The 22,356-nt window shown below is 35.9% G+C and overlaps 1 protein-coding gene across 4 annotated transcripts; it reads right to left on the bottom strand.

Moving 5' to 3' along the window:
• Window positions 1-3,081: 3,081 nt before the first annotated feature.
• On the bottom strand, window positions 3,082-22,356 carry slc7a1a (solute carrier family 7 member 1a). 4 transcript variants are annotated; one of them, XM_053516354.1, is made up of 13 exons: window positions 22,248-22,289; window positions 16,736-16,808; window positions 15,044-15,467; window positions 14,202-14,360; window positions 13,846-14,017; window positions 12,844-12,977; window positions 11,402-11,624; window positions 9,053-9,192; window positions 7,743-7,845; window positions 7,226-7,431; window positions 5,958-6,109; window positions 5,606-5,714; window positions 3,082-5,391 (listed from the first exon to the last, which is right to left on the bottom strand). In XM_053516354.1, exons 3-13 carry the CDS (start codon window positions 15,411-15,413, stop codon window positions 5,204-5,206), a joined length of 1,956 nt encoding a protein of 651 aa, XP_053372329.1. In that variant the 5' UTR covers window positions 15,414-15,467; window positions 16,736-16,808; window positions 22,248-22,289; the 3' UTR covers window positions 3,082-5,203. The 4 variants fall into 4 exon arrangements, with proteins under 4 accessions (XP_053372329.1, XP_053372331.1, XP_053372333.1 ...); XM_053516356.1 differs by having other exon boundaries at window positions 16,740-16,808; XM_053516358.1 differs by lacking the exon at window positions 9,053-9,192 and adding an exon at window positions 8,603-8,739 and having other exon boundaries at window positions 22,248-22,287.

Below are 22,356 nucleotides of genomic sequence, written 5' to 3'. Positions count from 1 at the left end.
CACATTCAAACTGTTTTTAAATACCTGACAAGATTCACCTGAATAACTGTTTATGAATGAAAAAGAAATCTTTTTTTTTACACTACCACATATTTTTGCAGTTCCTGTTATCCCTTTATTCCTGTAAGAAAAGGACACCCAAAGAAACTTAAAGTGTTTTAGATCTTAATCATTTTTTTCTAGTAGTGTAATAGTTAGTCAACAAAAGAATCAAATGGCGTAGTGTATAAATGAAAAATGACATCAAAATGCATAAAAAATGTTACAAAATGAAGCAAATTGAATTTAAACCGAATAAACTAATTACTGTAGGTCATATTGTAATAAATTGGATAGTGCACATTTGAACTGTTTTTAAATACCTGACTAGATTAAGCTGAATAACTGTTAATAAATAAAACATATTCAACTTTATTTATTTATTTATTTATTTATTTATTTATTTATTATTTTGCATTAGATACAGACTCTCTGGCACTAAGCTGTTACATTCTTCTGGTCATTTGCTGAAAGAAAACAAAACAAAAATATGTCCAGAATATGAACAGATTATATATTTGTGCACTTCTCACGCGTGCTTTGGCAATTTCAATCGGTTTTTATGCTGCCAACTTTTGCACAATACAAAAGCCCCAGACCCCTTTGCATTTTTCTCTGTTTTTATATTTTAATACAAATTTTATTTAAAAAGAAAAAGTTAATGCATTTGCCAAAGTGCGAATCCGCAGTCGGTGCATTAGAAGGTGTCTTTGTTTCCGCCGCCAGCCTGGACGCCCCTTTTAACCCCACCAGTCTAACGAGGTGTTTTTGGTGAGACAAAGAATTGCAGCACACATGTACAGTACCCACACTGAGGGACCATGTGCACGCGATGCACTGAGTGATCAAAGCCTCGCGCTACCCTATACACTATATATACTCATCATTTATTCTCACAACAGATCACAATGCTCGTTTATGCATCCAGATCCAGCCGTCAGTAAATGAATACTTACCTTTAAACTGTAAAACCCCTCCTGGTTCGCCGAGGTGTGAGCTGAGTAAAATGCCGCGATGTGATGCTCTAAAACTGAGCATCCTTTCCTCCTCCTGCCCACCTTTCTCTCCTCTCTGATGCTGCCTCAGGTCCTCTCCTGTGTGGCGTGTTTAAAACGCGCCCTCTATCGGTGAAAGCCCCGAACAGCACAATAACACAGTAATCCTACAGCAGCGGCCGCCGTCTCGTCCCCGTGTTTCATCATTTGTTTCTAGCTCGAATCCGTCGTTCATTAGTATGCGCTGGGATGGTTCGATCATCTTCATAGTTTTTGTCCTATTCCTTGTTTGCAGCACATCAGCCATGTTCCACATAAAATGCCACATACTGTACACTATGAGGCTAAAAGTTTACAGACGCTTGACTATCACACCCGTGGTTTTCCCCAAAACTCTTGCCACAAAGTTGTAAACACACATGTCTTTGTATGCAGCATGGTTTGTCAAGGTTTCCAAGGAGTGGAAAAACTTAAGCTACCCAGCTAACATGCCCATGTAAGCCCAGTGTGGGTAAGTGCTGATAAATTGTGAGGCAGTATGGGCCGGGCGTACCTACACTAATCCCTCTCAGGCCCTGAGCTGTTTTGCCCTGTGGGGTCCCATTGTGGGTTTCCTCCAAGCGAGGCCAATTGTGGGATCACCTGCATTATTATTATTATTATTATTATTATTATATTTTATTTACAATGCACTTTATATTTGAAGCAAATCTCAAATTGCTAAACATTTATTGTGGTAAATTAGAACTCTGACTGTACACCAGGACTCCTCAGCCAACATTAGTTCCTGAACTCACATATGTTTTGTGACTGAGCACAAACCCCACAGATATACTTAAAAATCTAGGAATTCTAGAAAAATAGTCCACAAAAAGAGATTAACGGTTAAGCTCTATCAATTTTTGACAACAAATGAATTGGTTTGCTGTGTTGCTGTTGTAAAAGTAAACATTTGGTAATATGTAGATTGAATTATTTACATTTAAGTTGTTGCATAATTCAGTCACAAAAAGGAATTAAAACAAAGGTAGCAGGACTGATTAACTCAGGGAATGTATGGAAAAGTTCTTGGTTTACAACATGACTAAAGGGGGACATTTACCCCTTTTATCTCTTAAATGTTAATACTTTTTCAACTTAATTTTGACATCTATGAAATCATTGTTTTGTTTTTTACTTTTTTTATGTGTATATTGTACCATCACAATGGTGTGTATTGTATATATTGTATAAAGTTTATATTGTACCATCACAGGCCACAATAATCCACAATATTTTTTAATAAATTTTTTAGCCTTGGCAAATACACAAAATACATGATTATGCGCATATGGGGACAATAAGGTTCTTCTATTGATTTACAGTAACTGAAAAAGGGGAAAATATTCTTTATTTTTCTTCTGATGATGAATTTCAAGAAATTCAGATGATAAATTAAACTTGTAAAACTGAATATATTCTGTATTTTAAGGTGAAAGTATATAGAAGAATGGAGCAGAACAGTGTTTTTGACCCTTGACATATGTCTTTCACTTTCGATACAGTATTATTTAATATCAGTGACTTATTTAATATCATTATGTAATATTAGTGGTACACAAAGGACATCCCAGTAGTGAAGTAGCAGTGGTAGCCATCTGTGTTCAGAGTTTTATGCATGTATGAAGGTATAAATAAAGTGGGCTAGTATTATTCATTAATATTGAGGTCCTACCACAATTTTACAAATGGGAATAAATACAATGGCCACAATTGGCCTTCATGGTTCCTAGTTGGACTATAGAGGCTCCTAGATGGATGCATAGATTATTACTCATTACTCATCTAAAGAAATCCCACAAAGTCAACAATTTAAAGCAATATAAACTGTATCAAAATTAGGCAAATTTCAAGTTGAATTAATTATACATCTGTACTTACGTACATTAAAATCCCTTTACTACTGCGGTAATTACCTAATTTGATTCTTTCACATAATTATATAATTCTAAATTTGCAGAATGGCTATTTCTGTAATATAAATAAAAAATAAAATAAAACAAAAAAATGTGGCTAACATCATTTTATTTACAGTACAAATGCAAAGTACAGTGATTTGAGCTACAGCACGTCTCAACTATACTGGGACACAAACAATACAGCAGAAATGGTCCAACAAAAAAAAAGACACTGTTCTAAAATGACAAAAAAGGTGTAAACAGCATTACATTATTTCAACTATAAAACATGTACACACTCAATGAGCTGTAAAATCTAGCTGTTCTCTGCAGGGGGAAATGATTATTTTTAAATCTGGTCAATAAACTTAAATTCAGCTCAGCTGGTGGAAGATTGCATCTAATAGGACTTATTTTGCAGATATTTTTTTCTTTAACACATGTAGTTCTTGGCAGACTGCTATGGTGTAAGATGAATAATCTACCTTGAGAAATTTGGTTATTGAGGAAAAAACATTGTATCATGTGTCATAGTATTTTTTCTTCATTACACCACCAAAGTGTCTCCCTTAAGTATAATACAATCTGCACTACTTTACTGGACGAATGGAATAGATAACCTTTTCAATGTGGGGAAATGACAGGCGAATGAGGCTATATAATAAACACAGGTGATCTGGTTATTACACAAATGTAATTTCATAGATTTTACATTAACTGTAATTATAGATCATAGATTCATTAATGCACCTCCAGGGTACGGGTTCAATTCCAGGCCAGGCTGTGGTCTCTGTGTGCATGGAGTTTGCATGTTCTTCCCGTGCTTGGTGGGTTTCCCCCGGGTACTCCGGTTTCCTCCATTATATCCCAAGGACATGTAGGTAAGGTTAATTGATATTCCCAAATTACCCATAGTGTGTGAATAAGTGTGTGAGTGTGTGTACATATGTGTGCCCAGCGATTAATTGGCACCGTGTCCAGGGTGTAACCCGCCTTGTGCCTTAAGTCTCCTGGCATAGGTTTCAGGGCCCTGCGATCCTGAATATAGGATAAAGCGGTATAGAAGATGAGTGAGTGAGTGAGTGAGTGAGATTCAATAATGCACCTTATCATACTTTACCTGTTGCAACTATGTAAAGCACTTAATTAATCTTTGTCAGGAAAGGAATTTACCATAAGGGAAAACATTATGCCAACGTCTAATATATCTGCATTTATTACTATTAAACTTAGATATTAAACTTCATATCTTCACAAGAAGCAACCACTTATGACAAGTTTCTATTACCCAAACCAGGCTAAAAGGTTTTAGTCCTACAAACTCTTTTTAAATATTCTTGAGATGAAGATTTAAATTAGCAGCTGAAAAACACTATATGAGAAAAATCACCCAGTACTGGTAATATACCCCTCTCAGTACGCAGGAAAGAGCTTTAGTTTTCTGTCTGTGTTCGCTAGCACTCCACCAGGTGGCAGTGGCTGTAATAGGTAGCGATAGCTTTCTATAAATACCAGATGTATTAAATTTCGATCAGACCAGTTCAGCTCCAGTTCAGACTAGTAGGGACGGTGGGCTTAAACTAAATATGAATTTATAAAAAGCCCTAAGCCATGTGTGGAGTTGATTTACTTATTAAACAAACTAAACTGTTAAAAGAAGCCTAGGGAAGGCAACGTGTCCATGATCGTACTTCAGCTTGGTGTGAATGTATTCTAATGGAGTTCTAACATGTGGAATATTGTAAAAATGAATTGTAAAACTGGACACTCGGTACTTAACTACTTTTCATTTACATTTCAGCATTTGGCAGAAATGCTTATCCAGAGCGACTTTTTTTTTTTTATCTTATCATAAATCTGAGCAGTTGAAGCTTAAGGGTAACAGGGGTAACTTGGTGATTCGGACCATACTGTCGTCCAAGGCCTTAACCACTGAGCTACCCCTGCCCCAAAGGGTAGCTTAGCAACCTAATCTAACAGAATCGAGCAAGATCATGTTGCTTTAGATCAAATATCCAACTGTTCTTGTTTCATTTTGGGTGCAAATTAGAACACCAAAAAGCACTATCCAACAACAGGCCTCTCAGTCTCTTATAAGGAACTAATCAACCACCATGATGCATCTCTCCATGCTCAGTCTGTTAACAGTTTGTGCTCCTCAGCGGTCCTGAGTGTTGCGGTTCAGAGAGAAGGTCTAGCAGGCAGAAGCTGAAGCTCATTTGATCCTCAACATCAGAGCTCACCATTTTCTTCATCCCCATCCTCTTGTCTGTTGTTGAGGAAGGCCTCTTTCTCAGGGGACATGACATCCTCGTGAGTACCGGTGGATTTACACTCATCAGACACTTCATCTGGACTGGAATGAGTCAGGGCACCTTCTGAGCTGTGCCATATTCCATAGCCAAAGTATATAATAAGGCCTGGGATGAAATAAGTGATAAAGTATGAAAGGTCTATTAATCAACACATTAAAGCTATTATAGGTACTCTTTTTAAACCCTTTTCATAGTTTTTTTAAAATTACATATAATTGAATTAAAATACTACACAGTTTCACAATAAAAGGCAAAGAACATATTTTATAGGGCTCTTGAGAAGAATATGTTTCTCTTTATGTATAATAATCACACATACCGATAAACATCCATATGGCAAATCGTATCCAGGTCCCTCTGTCCAGCTGCATCATCAGATACACATTAACAAACATGCTTACCACAGGGAGGAAGGGCAACAGAGGGACCTGCAAGAAATAAAGTCAAATCGTTCAACTAATGCAATATTTATTATTATCATTATTACTTCAGTGCCTTGCCTTATGTATGGCTACGGTATGATGTCATGGCACTTAAGGAAAAAAAATGGTGCAAACCAAAAGTGAAAAAAAATTAAGGATGTGACTGCAAATGGATTGCTGCAGGGTTCACATTTACCTTGTTTGCATAATTCTTTGATGGATAACTGTAGGCTGCACAGTCTTACTAACCTTAAATGAGAGCTTGCTTTTGCTCTCTGGCTGCCTCCAGATGATAAGTGTGAGAAGAAGACATACCAAGGCAATCACACAGAGGGTTGCTATGCTCCAGCTGGTAGCACCACCCTGCACAGCCACGACTGAAAAAACCAGGATCAGGAAACCTGCAGCCCACATAAAACTGACGTTGATATATCCTCAAAGATGAAGGTCATGGCAATATTGGGCTTTCTGGTCATTACAAACACGGTATATACACGCGGTATATACACACAGTATATAGACAAGATGAACATTCAAGGTAAATAAACTGGAACTTATGACAAAATTTACTGCTTAGTTGCAGTTAAACATTTGAATGGGGCAAATATTTAACAGAAGGCTGCACATCCAGGAATGACGATCTCGGACAAGGTGGTTCAGGGCCCACTGCAGCCTTTTCCATGAACATTAGCAAGTGGGACACATTTTTACAACAGATGGATAACTTATGGGCATCTTGAAGAAGAGACGCATCTCAATGTGGTAACTGTACACACAATCTTTCATAAACACCACTTGCACATTATAGGAACTGAGCTGGGAGTTACTGATACTGTCCTGACCTCGCGTCAAGCTATTTCCACTTGTTTGTGTCATTAAAGGAGTTCCTGGAAGGCCAGAGTTTCAGTTGTAAAGCAGGCAGTCCGGTCATGACTTTGGCATACTGAGAAACCTTTCTATCCAAGCACCTATATGTAAGTGCGTAAGTGTAGCTTTGGAATATACAAAGAAAAAAAGGTAGTTGTTTTTTCCATTTCACGTCCAAATTTTTTTTTTTTTTTTTTACTCAAAATAGTTCTGGCCGCATGTAGCTGTAACATACTGATATTATATCTATTGTCCTAACCTTAATAAAATTATAATGTTCTTAATTGTATTTAAATAGTTTATTCTAAGTTCAAGTTTTTTAAACTAAATTCTGACTTGAATTTAAATATATTCATATAAGAATATTTTTTAGTGTTCTATTAAACAGGTATGTTGTATATACCTTATTTTCCCCTAAAAAGCCCTGTTAATCATGTTTATGGTAAGTGTATATTTGTGTACATTTCTAACCACAACTGTATATATAATACAAAAAAAAATCTTTGAAACATCAGTGAATTGTGAAGCTACAGTATAAGCAGACCATTCTTGGCTGGAATAAGCCCTAACATAAGTATGTCATGGTACTGAAAACATAACCAGCAAAAAATGATAGAATGTGATTATATCACCCATTATTCAAATCTTACCAAGCAAGCTTGCACAGACATTGACGGCAGAACCAGAAAGACCAGACGGCTCTGTGTTGTCAGGGAAAAGCATTGTTTTGAAACTGAAGCGCTCCTCTATGCCAGGCAAAATGCCCATACTCGTAGTACTAAAGGATTCTCTCATCTCCAGCTCCTCGTGTGAGCTTGCCATCTGGTAGCCCTGAGTATGGTGATCTGGTTGATACCTGAAACAACAAGACTTTTACACTTAAGGTCTTTTTCCACAGTAATCTCTTTGTGATTCTAAGTATCTCCATTTCTCATCAATATTGGGGCTAGTATTTAGGGTTAAACATGGTAGTTAAATTAAATGACAGTTTCCAAAATATAAGTACTTATTATAGTATATTATTGATATTAGACACCAAATGTTTACTTTAAACATGTTCTATTTTTAGTAGCAGTAAATATAAAGATTTTGTGTAAAATGTGTACTATTATTAAGCGTTATATATTTACTGATAATTCAAAACGCAGAAAGGATGACACAACTCACCTGAGCACTAGCACACATGCAGCAACCAAAGTGTAAGCCAGGAGTGTGCCGATAGACATAAGATCAACCAGATCCTTGAGATCAAACAAAAATGCCATGACAGCTGTGCAGGAGGAGAAAGAACAGCCACAAAGACACGCACATATTAACATTATTCAGGATTGGGGCCTAAAAAATGTATACATTAAAAAAAATTAAGAAAAAATAAAAATCTCATAGTTTATAGTAAACATGGTAAAAACCAGGAACATTCTATAAAAATTTTTTTTTATGTAGTAAGTCAATCATGTCATCTGCCCATATAAAAGTCCCAATGTTTAACAACACAAGCAAAGCCAATAGAAGACTATAGGGCACAGGAAAGGACATAGTACATGAATATTTGACCTTGATCTGGGACAACTTTCATTTTGCCAAAGCTTCCATATTCGCTTACAGGATTTAAAAGAAAATCTGTTAAGTGTAAATGTTAGTGTTTGTGCAGGGAAAACTAAGGAAAAGTGTCTCTTGACCCCTAGTGAAGATTCAAATATCAGTCACATATTGTAAAGATATTATCTTTAAAAAAGGTTTGATTTTGAAAAAGAAAAACAAGGTAAAACAAGATGGCTACCAAAACAAACTAGTTTATCCATGTGACCCATGTGATGTCAAATTATACCCGCAAGTGCAACCTTGTTGATTGTGATTTCTCATAACCATGTCCAGGTTTTACCATGGAAGCAAAACTACAACAAACATTAACAACTCATAGCAAGCTCCTGACCTAGAAAGGTCTGTTTGTAGCGTAAACAATAAAATAGTATCTATGACTACATCAGCGGAAGTTTCCGACTTTTCCACGAGGGTGCCGCTCTTACCGGACAATACCCCGGCAGCCATCGTGGCAATGATGGGTGTCTTCCTCTTGCTCACATGTGCCAGAAAAGAGAAGAGGAGACCATCTCGGGACATGGCATAGATAATACGAGGTAGAGGAAACATAGAACCCAGGAGACTAGGTATGGGAAAATGGTTGAAGGAAGATGATTTAAGGTGTACATCATCATAGACAAAAACAAAAATGAGTAAAAAAAAAAAGAAGAAAGTCTTTGCAGAATTTGTGGGACATACAGTATAGCGTCTATCGATTAAAATGTGTTAATATAGAATCGAGGTTGCTAACTCCAACAGATAAACCCATCAGACTCCCAACACCAACTACACGTGGTGAGATACTGCATGCACTAAGACAGTCAGAGTTCAAAAGGACAGCTGAATATCAATTCCAGGGCCAGTGAAATGTTAGTAGTATTAAGAGTCTTTCTCACCTGCCACAAAGCCAGATGTTAGAGTAGCAGGCAAGGGGGTTTTTGTTTTCGGGTTGATTTCTGCCATGTATTTGAAGATCAGCCCATCACCTGCCATCGTCCACAAAACCCGTGGCATTGGGAACATGGTACCGATGAGGCTAGCATTAGAGATTGGAGAGGCCATGCCATGCATGTTAAGAAGTGATAAATTGCATTCACTGTCCTATGGCAAAGTGCATTCACAGTCAGTGATGAAACCATGTCACCGTGGTTCCATCAGAATAAGCAGTGAGAAAAAGACACACAGATCAATGCATTTAAAACAGTACAACTTTTTCTCTTCATGGCAACTAAACAGATTAGATTGCACAGAAGAAAAAACGATGCACTGAAGCACAAACCTGTTTTAAATTATGATTATTATTATGATTATTATTACTATTATTATTATTATTATTATTATTATCATCATCATCTATGAAACAAACACATTACATTATTTAATCAGTTCAGCTCTGTTGAAGAAATTTTATACGATCATGCAAAAAATCTTTATAATTGTTATAAATGCAAGAAAATACTTTTTTGTATTATGAACATTTTATATAAGAATAACGTTTTACAAGTATAATAGACTTTCCTAAAAAAAAGGACAAAAAAGTAATAAATCAATCAACTTAGCTTAACGAAAGAACACATAGTTAGGCACTATGATGCATATTTTTAGCAAAGGGGTCATATGTACACCCTCAGACAAATATACACATGCAATGCCATGTATGCAAGCACAGGACACATTGCTTATCACCTCTTTCCACTTCCTGGTACAAGTGCATTCATATGTCCTGAGATTTTAGAAATCTTTATGCTATAGGATTAATCCAAATCAATTTTAATTAAAATTAATTTTGCCATATTAATTGCATGTCTTATGTATGAGGGCGTTCATGTCAAACAAGGACTTTTAATTGAGCAGAATAAAAGAACACAGTTATGAGAGTTAAAACTGTTTTTATTTTTCTATATAATCACCTGCTACACTAATGCACTTATTTTGGAAAATCCCATGCTGGCCTCCCAGGAAGCCCTTTATTGTCCCAAAAAGGGGGAAATTGCTTGGAGTGAGGTCAGGACTGTATTGGGGATGTGGCAATAACTTAGCTAAACTCCTATAACATGCAATTAAGGTGGTGGACAGTATGATGTCATGCACTGTCCTGCAAAAACAAAAAAGTTATCCATTGATGTAAAAAGATTGGGTATATCCACCTTGGCCATAAATTTCATTCATGGAGGTATGGTCTTCTTTAAAACATTTGCATATTTTATTGCAGCTAACAGTCTCTGTACCATACTGTACTTGAAGTCTTCTAGAAATGTAAACTGGTTTTCATGCCTTCCTTCTAGAGAAATTACATTACAAATTCTGTTTTTTTCTTGGACGCCCGTCATATTATATTTTAGTTTCTAATTTTTATATTTGACAAACTGGACATGGAATCTTTTAGTACTCAGCTGACCTCGATTGTTTATACAACATCTGTTTCCATGTGTATAAGCTCATGGCCAAAACACAGTATTGGTGCTGATTTTATTTTTAATGTTATACATTCTGTATAATACAGAAAATGTGTGTGCCAAAGTAGCTACTTCTAAAGTTAATTCAATATGGATGTATTCTTACTTCTGTAAAAATTTCAAGTTGCTAACTTCAGCATTTTTAGAGAGATAATTTTATATGTTCCCCCAAAATGGCCATTTTTAGTGTTATATTGACTTGCTTTAAACAATAATAATTTAAAATGTAAATTATTCATATTTCTTTTTGAGTATTGATACTGAAATTGGTGTAAGGTCTAGAATTATATAACCTGTAAAATTGTTAAATGAAAATATTTACATTTAATTATTAAATTAAATTCTTAAATTAAATCATTCTAGTTTTTGGTAAAGGGATTTTTTTTTTTAAAAGAAGCAAAAAATCTGTGGTGTCTGTAGCCATGTGAAATTAATGTTGCAATATCTTAACATTTTAGCATTTTAGAATAATGCACTTTTTCAGGTTTATGTAAATTTCATATAAAATCTAAATTGGACAAGTTTAATCTGAATGACCATTAAGATCATTGAAAGATTCAAATTCAAAAAAGTTACAGACGCTACATAAAACGGCATAAAATAGTGTTTAGTAAATCTGTTGTTTAGCTGATAAAAATATAAAAGTATGCATATTTACAAATAAAATTAAGCATGAATTAAATATTATAAAACATGGTGTTATATGATCTTATCTAAAAATTCATTTTCACCCAGATGAGACAATTTTTAGCATCAAGACCATGTTTTGACTGTTAGTTTTGTGCTTACCTGGTAGAGAGGGCACACAGAGAGCCTACAGCCACTGCGTAGGTGGCTCCCTCCCAGCCTACATATTTAAAGGCCACAGGAATTGGGCTTTTCCTATCCAGCAGGTAGTATGGCATCATCATAGTAAGAGCAGCTGACACACCAAAGTAGGCAACAAAACAGATGAGCAGAGAGGAGACGATGCCGATGGGGATGGCCCTCTGAGGATTCTTCACCTCCTCACCTAGAAGATATTTAAGTGACCTATGTGCAAAAACTGCAATGTCCTCCCTACATCATATTGCATGGAACAGTGCAATGAGTTTAGAACAAATTTTAATTAATGACTCACTGAGAAATGGCAGGCCTGAAAAAACGTAATGCAAATTTTAACTACAAAAAACATACGCAATGCAAATCCAGACAGAAATGTTCCTAGCTCTACTTCAGAGAAAAATTGGCACACACTCTTCTGGCATGAAATAACATTCTGTTTTTCCAAACCAATTAGAGTTGAAGCATTTGAACCCTATCCTTGTAAAAAGTCTGAGAAAGAGTATGCATACTGAGGAGCTATTCTATGATGGTTTCATTCATCAATCCATCAATTCAAATGATACATTTTTATTAATTTAAACTTTTAGTACTTTGAAACATGTTTTATGCTTTATATAATGGCAACCAGTCCAGATTTATAAAAATGTTAAGGTACCCATTGATCAATTTCACAGTGTAATTAATATATCAAAGCATAATTAATAATGTATTATGTATCATAATTAATTAATATGTTAGTAATTAACTTATCATATTTCTGTTTATATTCTTGGAATTCTTTTTTCCCCCACAATTGAAGCATTATCAGTAGTGGCATCTGGCATCTTACAGACTGAACAAGATTGAGCCAGATTTGACAGTGAGCTCTGTGTAGTTTCTGGTGCAAGTGGACTCTGACTATGTTCACTGTACTTAGGATAAGATATGAGAAATGACTGTTGCTGCCAAAAGCAAAAGAACATAGGAAAGGCCAAATGCCTTTATGGAAGGGGGTTGGGGGACTAGGTTATGAAACAGATCCAAATTCAGCAATGTGCTCTGGGGAGAAAGACATGCCCAGGCAGACATAAACCAAAATTCCACCAATCAGAGTTCAAAAAACAGGGGCGTGAACATAGCTCAATGTAAAATATAGAGGAGGAGCAGGGGGAGTTAAGGGGGCAGTAAATGCTGGAGAAAATGATGTTAGCTAAATCCTTGAATAAGTGTTAAGAGAAAGGGAACTGGTGCAAAACAATATAAACATTTAGTGTGGAGATAACCAACCATAAATCCAAAGCAACTGAACAACATGCTATTGTTTAAAACATTTGAACTTAGCTAAATTTTACTAAGCCTGGTTTTGAAAAAATATTATGTGAGTAGGAGTTTCCACTTCACCCCCTGTCTCTTATACACTTACTCACCTGTTGTGGCAATGCAGTCGAACCCAACGAATGCATAGAAGCAAGTTGCAGCTCCAGAGAGAACTCCAGTGAAGCCAAATGGCATAAATCCACCCATTCCCAAGCTCTTGGCAAATTCCTTCTCCTCTGTTGTACTTTTCAGAGAGGGGAAACAGAGAACAAAGAGAACATTATTTCATATAAGTATTTACTCCAGCACCATTTACTCAGAAGGTTAAGTCACTTTCTATACAGCATCTATTACAATAATGCAAGACAAATTATTATTATTATTTTTTTTTATATATAATAGGGGGAAAAGAGAACCTGTTAAAAAAAATTCTTATACCTATTCTAATATGATTGATGACAACATTTGATGTCATTCTCACTCACTCACTCATTGTCTCCTGAAGCCTATCCCAGAAGACTTGGAGCACAAGGTTGCGTGCCATTCCATCTCAGGGCACACACACACACAATTTGAGGACGCCAATTAGCCTAATCTGCATGTTTTTGGACTGTGGGAGGAAACTGGAGCACCCGGTGGAAACCTATCAAGCATGATGAGAACATGCCAACTCCATGCACACAGACCTTGGGTGGAAATCAAACCTGGACCCTGAAGGTGCAAGGCGACAATGCTAACCACTAAGCTACCACTACATACACTGTCAGGATGACATTCTTTAATTAAAAATAATAATAATTTTGGGATAATGGCCCTCTGCTTCACACTGATCGTCATGGTCATGGCACCACCCCATTTATTTTTTTCATATAGCAGAACACATTATGTTTTATTTCCCCATACAACCATCAAAATGGCTATATGAGGCAAGAGTTAAAATTTTAAAAAGTTTTGGCAAAGAAAATGGTACAACATCCTTCTAAATTTGCAGTGTCCCCAAACCCCAGCACTAATACCCAACTATCTGCAAGGAAATAGCCTTAGAGTTGATGATGAACCTGCTGTACTGGGAAGCACAACAGAAAGGATTTCAGCTTCTGCATGCTGCTCACTTGAGTCCTGAGGAATTGGTGGCATCAAGAATCTCATCAGGATTCAGCTGCCAGTTCTTCATCGTGCCTTTGACCAGACCTGATACCACCATGAACAACAGCACCAGAATATTGATGCAGGTGAAAACCTTATTAACCATGGCTGACTCTTTCACTCCAAAGGCCAACAAGCCTGCATAAGAAAAAGATTAATAGTCATAAAAATCATATTAGAATATAACCAAATTCCTCATGTTGACATTACCATCATCATAAAAAAATGTGGAGAATCCATAAATTACTTTTAACATAAACTTGCACAGTATGCATTGGTGTAAATTGTGTTTATATTACAGGTTGATTATTTAATAAAGTACCTGAAAGACACAGAATAATGGCCACCGCAAACATATCCGGATAATCAGCCAACACACCTGGCAACTTCATGCTCATGTACTGTCGACAAAACATCTCAATATGTTTGCCGATCAGCTCATCGAACGTAGAGCTCCATGCACGAGCTACGCTGGCGGTGCCTTTTCCGATTAACAAAGAATGAGAGAAGATGCAACAAAATTATACTGCATGGAAAATGTTCATTTATTTAAAAGAGTAATTGGCCTAAAATCACATTATTAATTGTTTTATACACTCATAGGCAACTTCTATGCATGCAGTGCATGTTCAAGAGATTCAAGGTCAAGGCCAGCTTAACTGGTCAGTTAAAAATTGGAAGAAAAAAATCTCCAATCATCAACTGTCAAGCTTGTGTGCCCAGTGTAGTCTAAGATTTCTGTTCTTTGCTGACAAGAGTGAAACCTTACATTCTACTGTTTTATCCCATCTTCCTTAATGTTCCATGTGTTGTGCATTCTGAGATGCTTTTTTTTTTTTTTTAGTTCTGCTTTTTAGAACTGCTTTTCGCTAAATGTTTTTGGCTTTTTGGAAGCATTCTCTATAAGCTCGGGAGTTTGCTGCATCTTAAAAACCCAGGAGATCAGAGAGGTTCATAAATATTTAGACCAGCTAGTCTGGTAGCAACAACACTGGCAAGTGTACAGGCATTCGTATTAAAGTAGCTACTGAGTATATATGCACATCAATGAAATTTTTTTTTTAATGTACAGAGCAATGTTATTTTTATATACAATGTCCACTTTATTTGTTTTAAATGCATTTAATACAAAAGTAAATAAAAAATTAGTATGCATGGTCCTACCTATGATATAAGAAAGGATCAGGTTCCAGCCAGTGATGAAGGCCCAGAGCTCCCCCACTGTCACATAGCTGTACAGATACGCTGAGCCTGTCTTGGGTACTCGTGCCCCGAACTCAGCATAGCAAAGGCCAGCCAGCACCGATGCCATAGCAGCAATAAGGAAAGACAGCACTATGGCAGGCCCCGCATTCTCGCGTGCCACTGCGCCAGCCAGGACGTACACCCCAGCTCCCAGAGTGCTGCCCACTCCCAGAGCCACTAGGTCAAACGTGTTCAGACATCGAGAGAGACGAGAGTCTTCCAAGCTGCAATTCACCACTTTCACGCGCAACAGCTGCTTGCCAAAACTCAGAAGCCTCTGCAAAGCCATGGTTCATCTGATCCAGTTTGTACTGGCCTGATTTGATCTGTTTCCCCACACAGCCTACATGGATGACAGGAAATGAGTAACAGAAGTGAGCTGTGTAATTGTGTGAGATGTGTAATTTTAATTAAACAATGATTAAACAGTTTAAATTTTCATGTTGAGTTTTGTTTGATTGAATTAGGTCCTCGCCACATGTTAAATCATTATTTACTACTTATTATAGGCCAGCATTGAAAAGGGAACATTTTGTCCTTGTCCGCTCTAGAGTATGACCTGGCTACAGGAGGCGACTGCACAATGATTTATGGATTGAAAACTCTCCACTCAGAAAAAAATGTAATTCATGTTCACTTACATAAGGCGCCAGATAAATGAACTCAACCCAAAACAATAAAGTAGAGGTCACCTTAAAAGTGATTCTAGAAAAGCACAGAGTCTATGATGACACGATAAAGCCAAATGACGCAACACCAAACTGCTTAAGTAATGGGCTTCAGAAAAGAGACGATCAGAGTGTCTGTATGCTTATAGCTGTAAGTTTTTAGTGAAGTAAAGAAAAATCCAATACATGTGTTAACTAGTATAGAATCTAAAGTATTTTCACTTTATAAGCTTAAAAAAAAAATTATTAACTAAATAAAAAGGGCACAATAATACAGCGAAATTAAAGCATGTAAATTTTGTCCTCAACCTTGTTAAGTATATAATTAAGTGTTAAAAATGATAATGTGACATCATCAAATATATCAGCATAAAAACATTTCCAAACATTTGTTTTTAGATGAGAAATACATGCTATAAAATCTGTTAGAGAGTATCTAAAAGCCACGTCAAACCTGTCTGCCCCTTTAAGATCTGCCATTTTAAACACCCTTTGGTCTGGACAAACCTGTCAGAATTACACGTGCTTACATCCCCCCCACCCCCCCATACATTTAAAATAGTGAATGAATTCTGAACATTCTTTATCAAAATAAGATTTGTGGTTAAAGAGTTAGACTACACACTCATTGCAAAAGAGTTAATCAGATATGCATTTTTTAAAAATTTAAATCAAAGATATTTTCTCTTAAATAAGATATTAAATAAGATATGTCTGCAGCAAAATGTAATTCCCAAGCAAAGGATGAACAGCTGTTGAGAACAACAGGGGAAAAAAAAAAAAAAACAACAACAACGATAACACAGATAACTGCCAACTTCATAGTTTGCTGACAGAAAAGAAATCACTGAAGCAAATCAACTTCATGCACATTTGTGGGAAGCCAAGCAGACTCAATAACCTCTATACCACAGCAAGAAAGTGATAGGTAGAAGAGCTTTACCTACTATTAGCGAGTACGATATGTATGTATGAACTCCTGTCTACTGACCACCTCGATCTCACTCACTGCTGTCCTACAAATAGCACATTGACAAATCACATGTTCAAGTTATTCCAGGCAGACTGTATATGTATCTGTGAGTTCAGTGAGCCACATTCAAGCCTTCAACTTCCAAAAGTATTCTAAGAAACAAGATCACAGAAGTCACTGAGGTCCTGTTTAACTAGACAGCACAATAGAACAAATTAAAATGTTTGTTGGACATAAAGAGTAGATAGAAAATTATACTATTGGACTGAAGTGACCTCATTACATGATGTCAAAGACCACATAAAAAAATGAAAATGAACAAACATTTAGGATTTTTAAACATAGTAAGGAAATGCACAATATATTAAATATGAAATATTCTGCACATAATTTCTATTTCTTACAATTTAAATGCTACCAAATTCGTGTTATTAGACTTGCTAAAAAAATATGTTTTTTGTAAGAATCTTTAAGACTTTGATTTTAAATCTGAGGAGTCTTATTATTAGGTTATAATTAATAACTTAAGCTGCACAATTAATTGCATACAAATCTAGATCCGATCTGAGCAATGATTTAATCGTAGAATTCTGCAATGGAATAAATGTACTTATTGTAGAATCTGGAATTTATTTATAGTTTGTCATTTTTTTTAGTACTTTTGAGGTGATAAATAAATATTGCCCAACATCCTGTTAGTGAGAGCAGTTGTACTGTTTGAAGAAAAGTGCCACATTTAATAGTTACATATCACAGTTTAAATCTCAACTGCAATAAGTGTTGTTTTAATATCATGAAGCCCTACTAATAGTATAGAATTTATAATAAAATAAATAAAAGTATTTATAATTAAATCAAAATGAAAGCCTTTTAACTAGCTGTCTTAGGCCACTACGCATCTGAAGTTGCTATAAAAATACTTTCTTGGCTGTATTTAATGACTCCTCTTATAAAGTACTGTCACTGACAACACGTCACTTGAGGTTTGAGACCTGTTCAAAGATGACCTGTTTTCAGTCAGATCACAGTCTAGATCTCCAGAGAACAATTCAGCATGGCAGGACATTGAGCACATGGGATATGAGGCAATGTGCGGTGTTCTGGTGAGCATGGAAAGAGCTGTAGGCTCTAAATCAATTTAGACACTTCCAGCTGGAACTAATAGCAACTCGCATTGCTTGCGTTACTGGACAAGAAGACTATACACTCGCTCTCTCTCTCTCTCTCTCTCTCTCTCTTTCTTCACACACATTCTCTTCCTCTCCCTCACTCTCTGTCCCTGACCATCCCCACACACACCCACACACAGGATAATTTAAGTTGGTGGAAAGAGCAGGGGTGTGTTGTGCCACTCTCCAATCATTTTGCAGGGCTTTGTTATTGTGTGTAGCATGTAGCACATGATATAAAGATTCTAGTTAGGTCACTTTTGAGAATACTAAACATAGAAAAATAGCACCACAGGTTTGTTGTGGTGTTCTTGTAAATAAAGGGAAAATAAAATATTGTAAAATATATTCAGGAACTAATCCAGAAACTATTACATTTCGCCATTTTTTAAGTGAATCACTTTAACCGGACAAGACTTTTATACACCAGAAAAGATGTATAAAAGTAATCTCGATCTTCACTAAAGCAATTTAGACTATTATGTGTGGGACAGAAACAGTCATGCTGTCAAAAGGTCGTTTTGGTCAAATGTGTTGATCTGCATCTTTTAGATCTTCTACAGAACAGTGTCATTACAACATTACAATTCATGTTTATAGATGAGTCATTAAGATTTAAAAAGATCATAAAGAATTATTTAGTCACATGTTATACAAGTATTATACCGGTGCCAATAACAGTGACCTTAATACTTTACTATCATCCATGACCGAATTTTTAATACCAAATATCTAAACTGTGTGCATATGCAATTAAATATCAAGCCTATGTTATGTGATATACCAATAAAATTACACAAATAGTATGCAAATAGATACTAGATAGGCTGTCTCTAAGGCAGTCTTAAATGCTTTAGTCAAATTACAGGTATGGACAGTTACATATCTTGGAAGGTCACAGTGAATTAAACAGAAGCTCAATTTCCAGCTCATACAGGGATCACAGCCAGAATGGTCATCCATTTTAGGCTTGAGGTCAAGTTCACACATACAGAAAGATATATAAGCTGTCTGACTTTCAGAGTGACATTAAAACATTCAGTGCTTTCTAGTATTACTTACACAGATAAAATAAGCAGAATGCTTGATTTAAATCACAATAACAATAATTCCATCTCAAAGAATAGAGAGGTACTTTTGTTGTAATCCTTGTAATTAGGAATACTTTATTTGTCAAAGTGTATGCTCCCCAAGAAATATCTGTCAAAATGATTGATACCAAAGTCAACCATTTTTGGTCATATGCAATACCAACTGTTTGGTGCTGAAATGGGAGTGTGTTGATGGTTAAGTGATACCAGCTTTAGATTGGGTAGTGGATCATCTGTGGTTAGAAACTCTTTTGAAGATTGACAGCATCATGAATTATGCTAAAGATCATGCCTAAACATCCCAATTAAAGAAGCAGAAAATAAATGACTATCTCAACCTCAAGGAACAGTGTGTATTTGGTAAGGATTCAGCTGAAATGGAACATCCTTCCTTCCTGAAAACCCTAAGCAGTATAAAGTGATAACTGAAGATGGAATGAAGAAGGAATTGATTAAGTATATTTAACCTGGAATCTCATCAAGAAACAATTATGGAAGGCACAGCATAACCAAAAGGTCTATAGCCAAGATTTCCCACCTAATTAATCTAATCAAATAGTAGAAAGTGTGACTATCCTAAAAGAAATATTGAAGAAATATCTTTGAGAATGACTATGGTTTATATGTTTAGCCATGGAAAATCCATTTAGCACCTAAATTCAATTAAAATCAAATTCAATGTGTTTAATTCAATTATTATCTAATCTTTTGTGATTATAAGTATTTATCTAGAAGTTCTTATTCTTATTCTTATTTTGCAGATGTACTGCTTTTGCATTATTATTTAGAGTATAATTAATTAGATAATTTTAGATTTAGATTGTGCGTGCATATGAAGATTTCTTTTCGGACATTTCTACAAAACTTATTTATTTAAAAAACAGATAACAGCTCGTTACTGCTACTGCATACTGTACAAAGATATATAATCTCATCTTTAAAAATATGTCTGGACAAGCAGACATTAATAAAAAATATATAAAACATAAATACAAATGGCTGGTCATGGCTCTCTAAAAGGTGCCTTTATTTGTCACATATACATTACATTACATTACATTACACCTGCTAAGAGGCAAATTTATTTCCATGCTTGTTAAAAAACTTAGGTAAGAGCACAGGGTCAACCATGACACAGCGTCCTGGAGAGGAGAGAGTTAAGGGCCTTGGCCAGTGGCCCAACAGTGACAGCTTGGACAGTTGCTTGCATCAGTAACCCAGAACCTGATCCATTGAGACACCACTGTAATTTTTTATGCAAAGATCTAAATCTTATTATAAATAATTTGGGTCAAGCTAAATAATAATAAGATAACCTAATGTAAATGTAATATGTAAAAATGCATTATATATACAGTAAGTCATATAAACACAGGCATCAGGCCTGCCATATTCCGACCATGACAGCTTATTTACAGCATAACCTATGTTGTTGTGGACACAAAGACACAAACGTTCCTTTTTGTGTTCCTGAATGGGAAGCATGCATAAAGCGAAATCTGGGAAGGTCAATAAAATTGTATATTTTTAAAATGATATTTACACAGAACACTGTTAAAGAGCAACGGCCCCGGGCACGCAGACTAACCCCATGAATACTGTAAGCATACATCCGGATTTCACAGTAACCAGCTCCATTTTCTCAACCAACAGTTTGTACTGTAAATCCTGAACATGACAATGTGCCTGGATAAACAAGTTGGCTCAGTTGTTTTATTGTGTATTTAGACCTGCACATTATTCGGTTGTGGAATTAAGTCTTTTTTAACTTTTAAGCAGGACTAACAACTTTTTAAAAAAGCTTGGGAGTGAGATTTTCTTAATAAGAGCACTGGTTCTGTGAGTACAGTACATGCACACGATGCCCCTGTTGCGCGTGCCAAGGCATTTTGTCTTAACAATAACCATACACCTTACCCTGCATGCCTAAGGTTCTGTATATTTTAGCGTTGCAATGTTAAATTGAAACAGATGTATGTGACTGTATTTATTTCAGCTGGTACACCTGACATTTAAAATATTTATCCAAACAAAAAAATGAAATAGGGCCTACCTTACCCACCACCTACATACTCTCTAGCAGCTCCATGTAGGGCAGCAGGGGTGTTGCAGAGAACTATACATATAGCCTCAACTCAATACATCAGCAGACTTTTTGGGATCCACTTTATTTCTTGATCCATTTCTCTCACTTTTCACCCCCCCCCCCCCCCCCCAAAAAAAAAAAAAGAGAACAAAGGAACAAAGAGAATGTCCAAGGACAGTAAGAACAGGTGAAAAATAAATGAATTCCCTTGGATCATGTGTGCAAGAGAGAGAGAGTCAAAAGATTCAAAGATTTTGATTTTTTTTGGCATGAAAAATATAGATCATGCATTTAACTGTGCAGTCAAAAGAAATGTGACATAAGTGATGAAAACTACTCTACTAAAAAAAAAGACAGAAAGCAAAAATAATAATAATAATAATAATAATAATAATAAAAGAAAAAGGTATAAAACACAAAGTGGGATGGTACTCCATGTGTAATTGTGAAACGCACGTGTTTCGCCTTTGAATGTTATTATGAATAAAAAAAAAGTGCTACAGGATTAAACTCAATACGAATGTTTTAATGTCACTGTAAGTATCCACATGTGGTTCCCTCTTGAACTTGTTGTAGTTTGTAAATGCACTTGAAAGTCAATTTATTTAAAATGAAAGTATTAACCGTATTACGTGAATACTTTTATTTCTCTTCACTTGCAGAGGAAAAAAAGGGGCGGAGCCTCGTTCCGACTGGAACTCGGTGATTTTGCTCGAGTGTTCTACACCACCGACAATTATTTTGAATATAAAAGCGTGAAAAATTAGATGTATGGCGCGTGAGCATTTTATCGACAAAAATTTGAAAAAGTTTTGTCGATAAAATACATTTTTACAGAAATAACTGATGATAACTAAGAGTGTCTGTCCATTGTTGTCTGGAAGGAAAAGGTAGTTCATATCTTTTGTAACCGTCATGTTGAGGTGTAAATCCATAGTTTTATACCAGAAACGCTGACTCAGTGTAGGATCTCTTCCATTTAAACATTTCGTTACATTTGTATTACGTCATCTACATTTCAACACACAAAGTTAACACGCTTCCATTTCCATCTGGAAAAAACGTACCCCTGCTGTCTTCAAGTTAAAGCAGGTTAAAGATACAGTACTGTTTGTTCTGACAGAAACGAGTCTTACCTGGAAGCCGACACGCTCACAACAACCTCCTTTCGTCAAGAAAGCAATACAGTGTGTGTCCTGGTGTAAATGTGTGATTTAAAAGGAGGCGTCGACTTTCGCCTCCTTC

This window comes from Clarias gariepinus, chromosome 17 (assembly GCF_024256425.1).
Source record: "Clarias gariepinus isolate MV-2021 ecotype Netherlands chromosome 17, CGAR_prim_01v2, whole genome shotgun sequence".
In the NCBI taxonomy this organism is placed as follows: Eukaryota; Metazoa; Chordata; class Actinopteri; order Siluriformes; family Clariidae; genus Clarias; species Clarias gariepinus.
This window is presented reverse-complemented; position numbering and strand designations above follow the sequence as displayed.

Coding starts and splice junctions, on each gene's coding strand:
- slc7a1a (XM_053516355.1), bottom strand. CDS start 15,413: ATGGCTTTGCAGAGGCTTCTGAGTTTTGGCAAGCAGCTGTTGCGCGTG. Junction 14,018..14,201: donor CATTATTCTGTGTCTTTCAG/GTACTTTATTAA, acceptor TTTCTTATGCAG/GCTTGTTGGCCTTTGGAGTG. Junction 5,392..5,605: donor TGCCATATGGATGTTTATCG/GTATGTGTGATT, acceptor ATTTCATCCCAG/GCCTTATTATATACTTTGGC.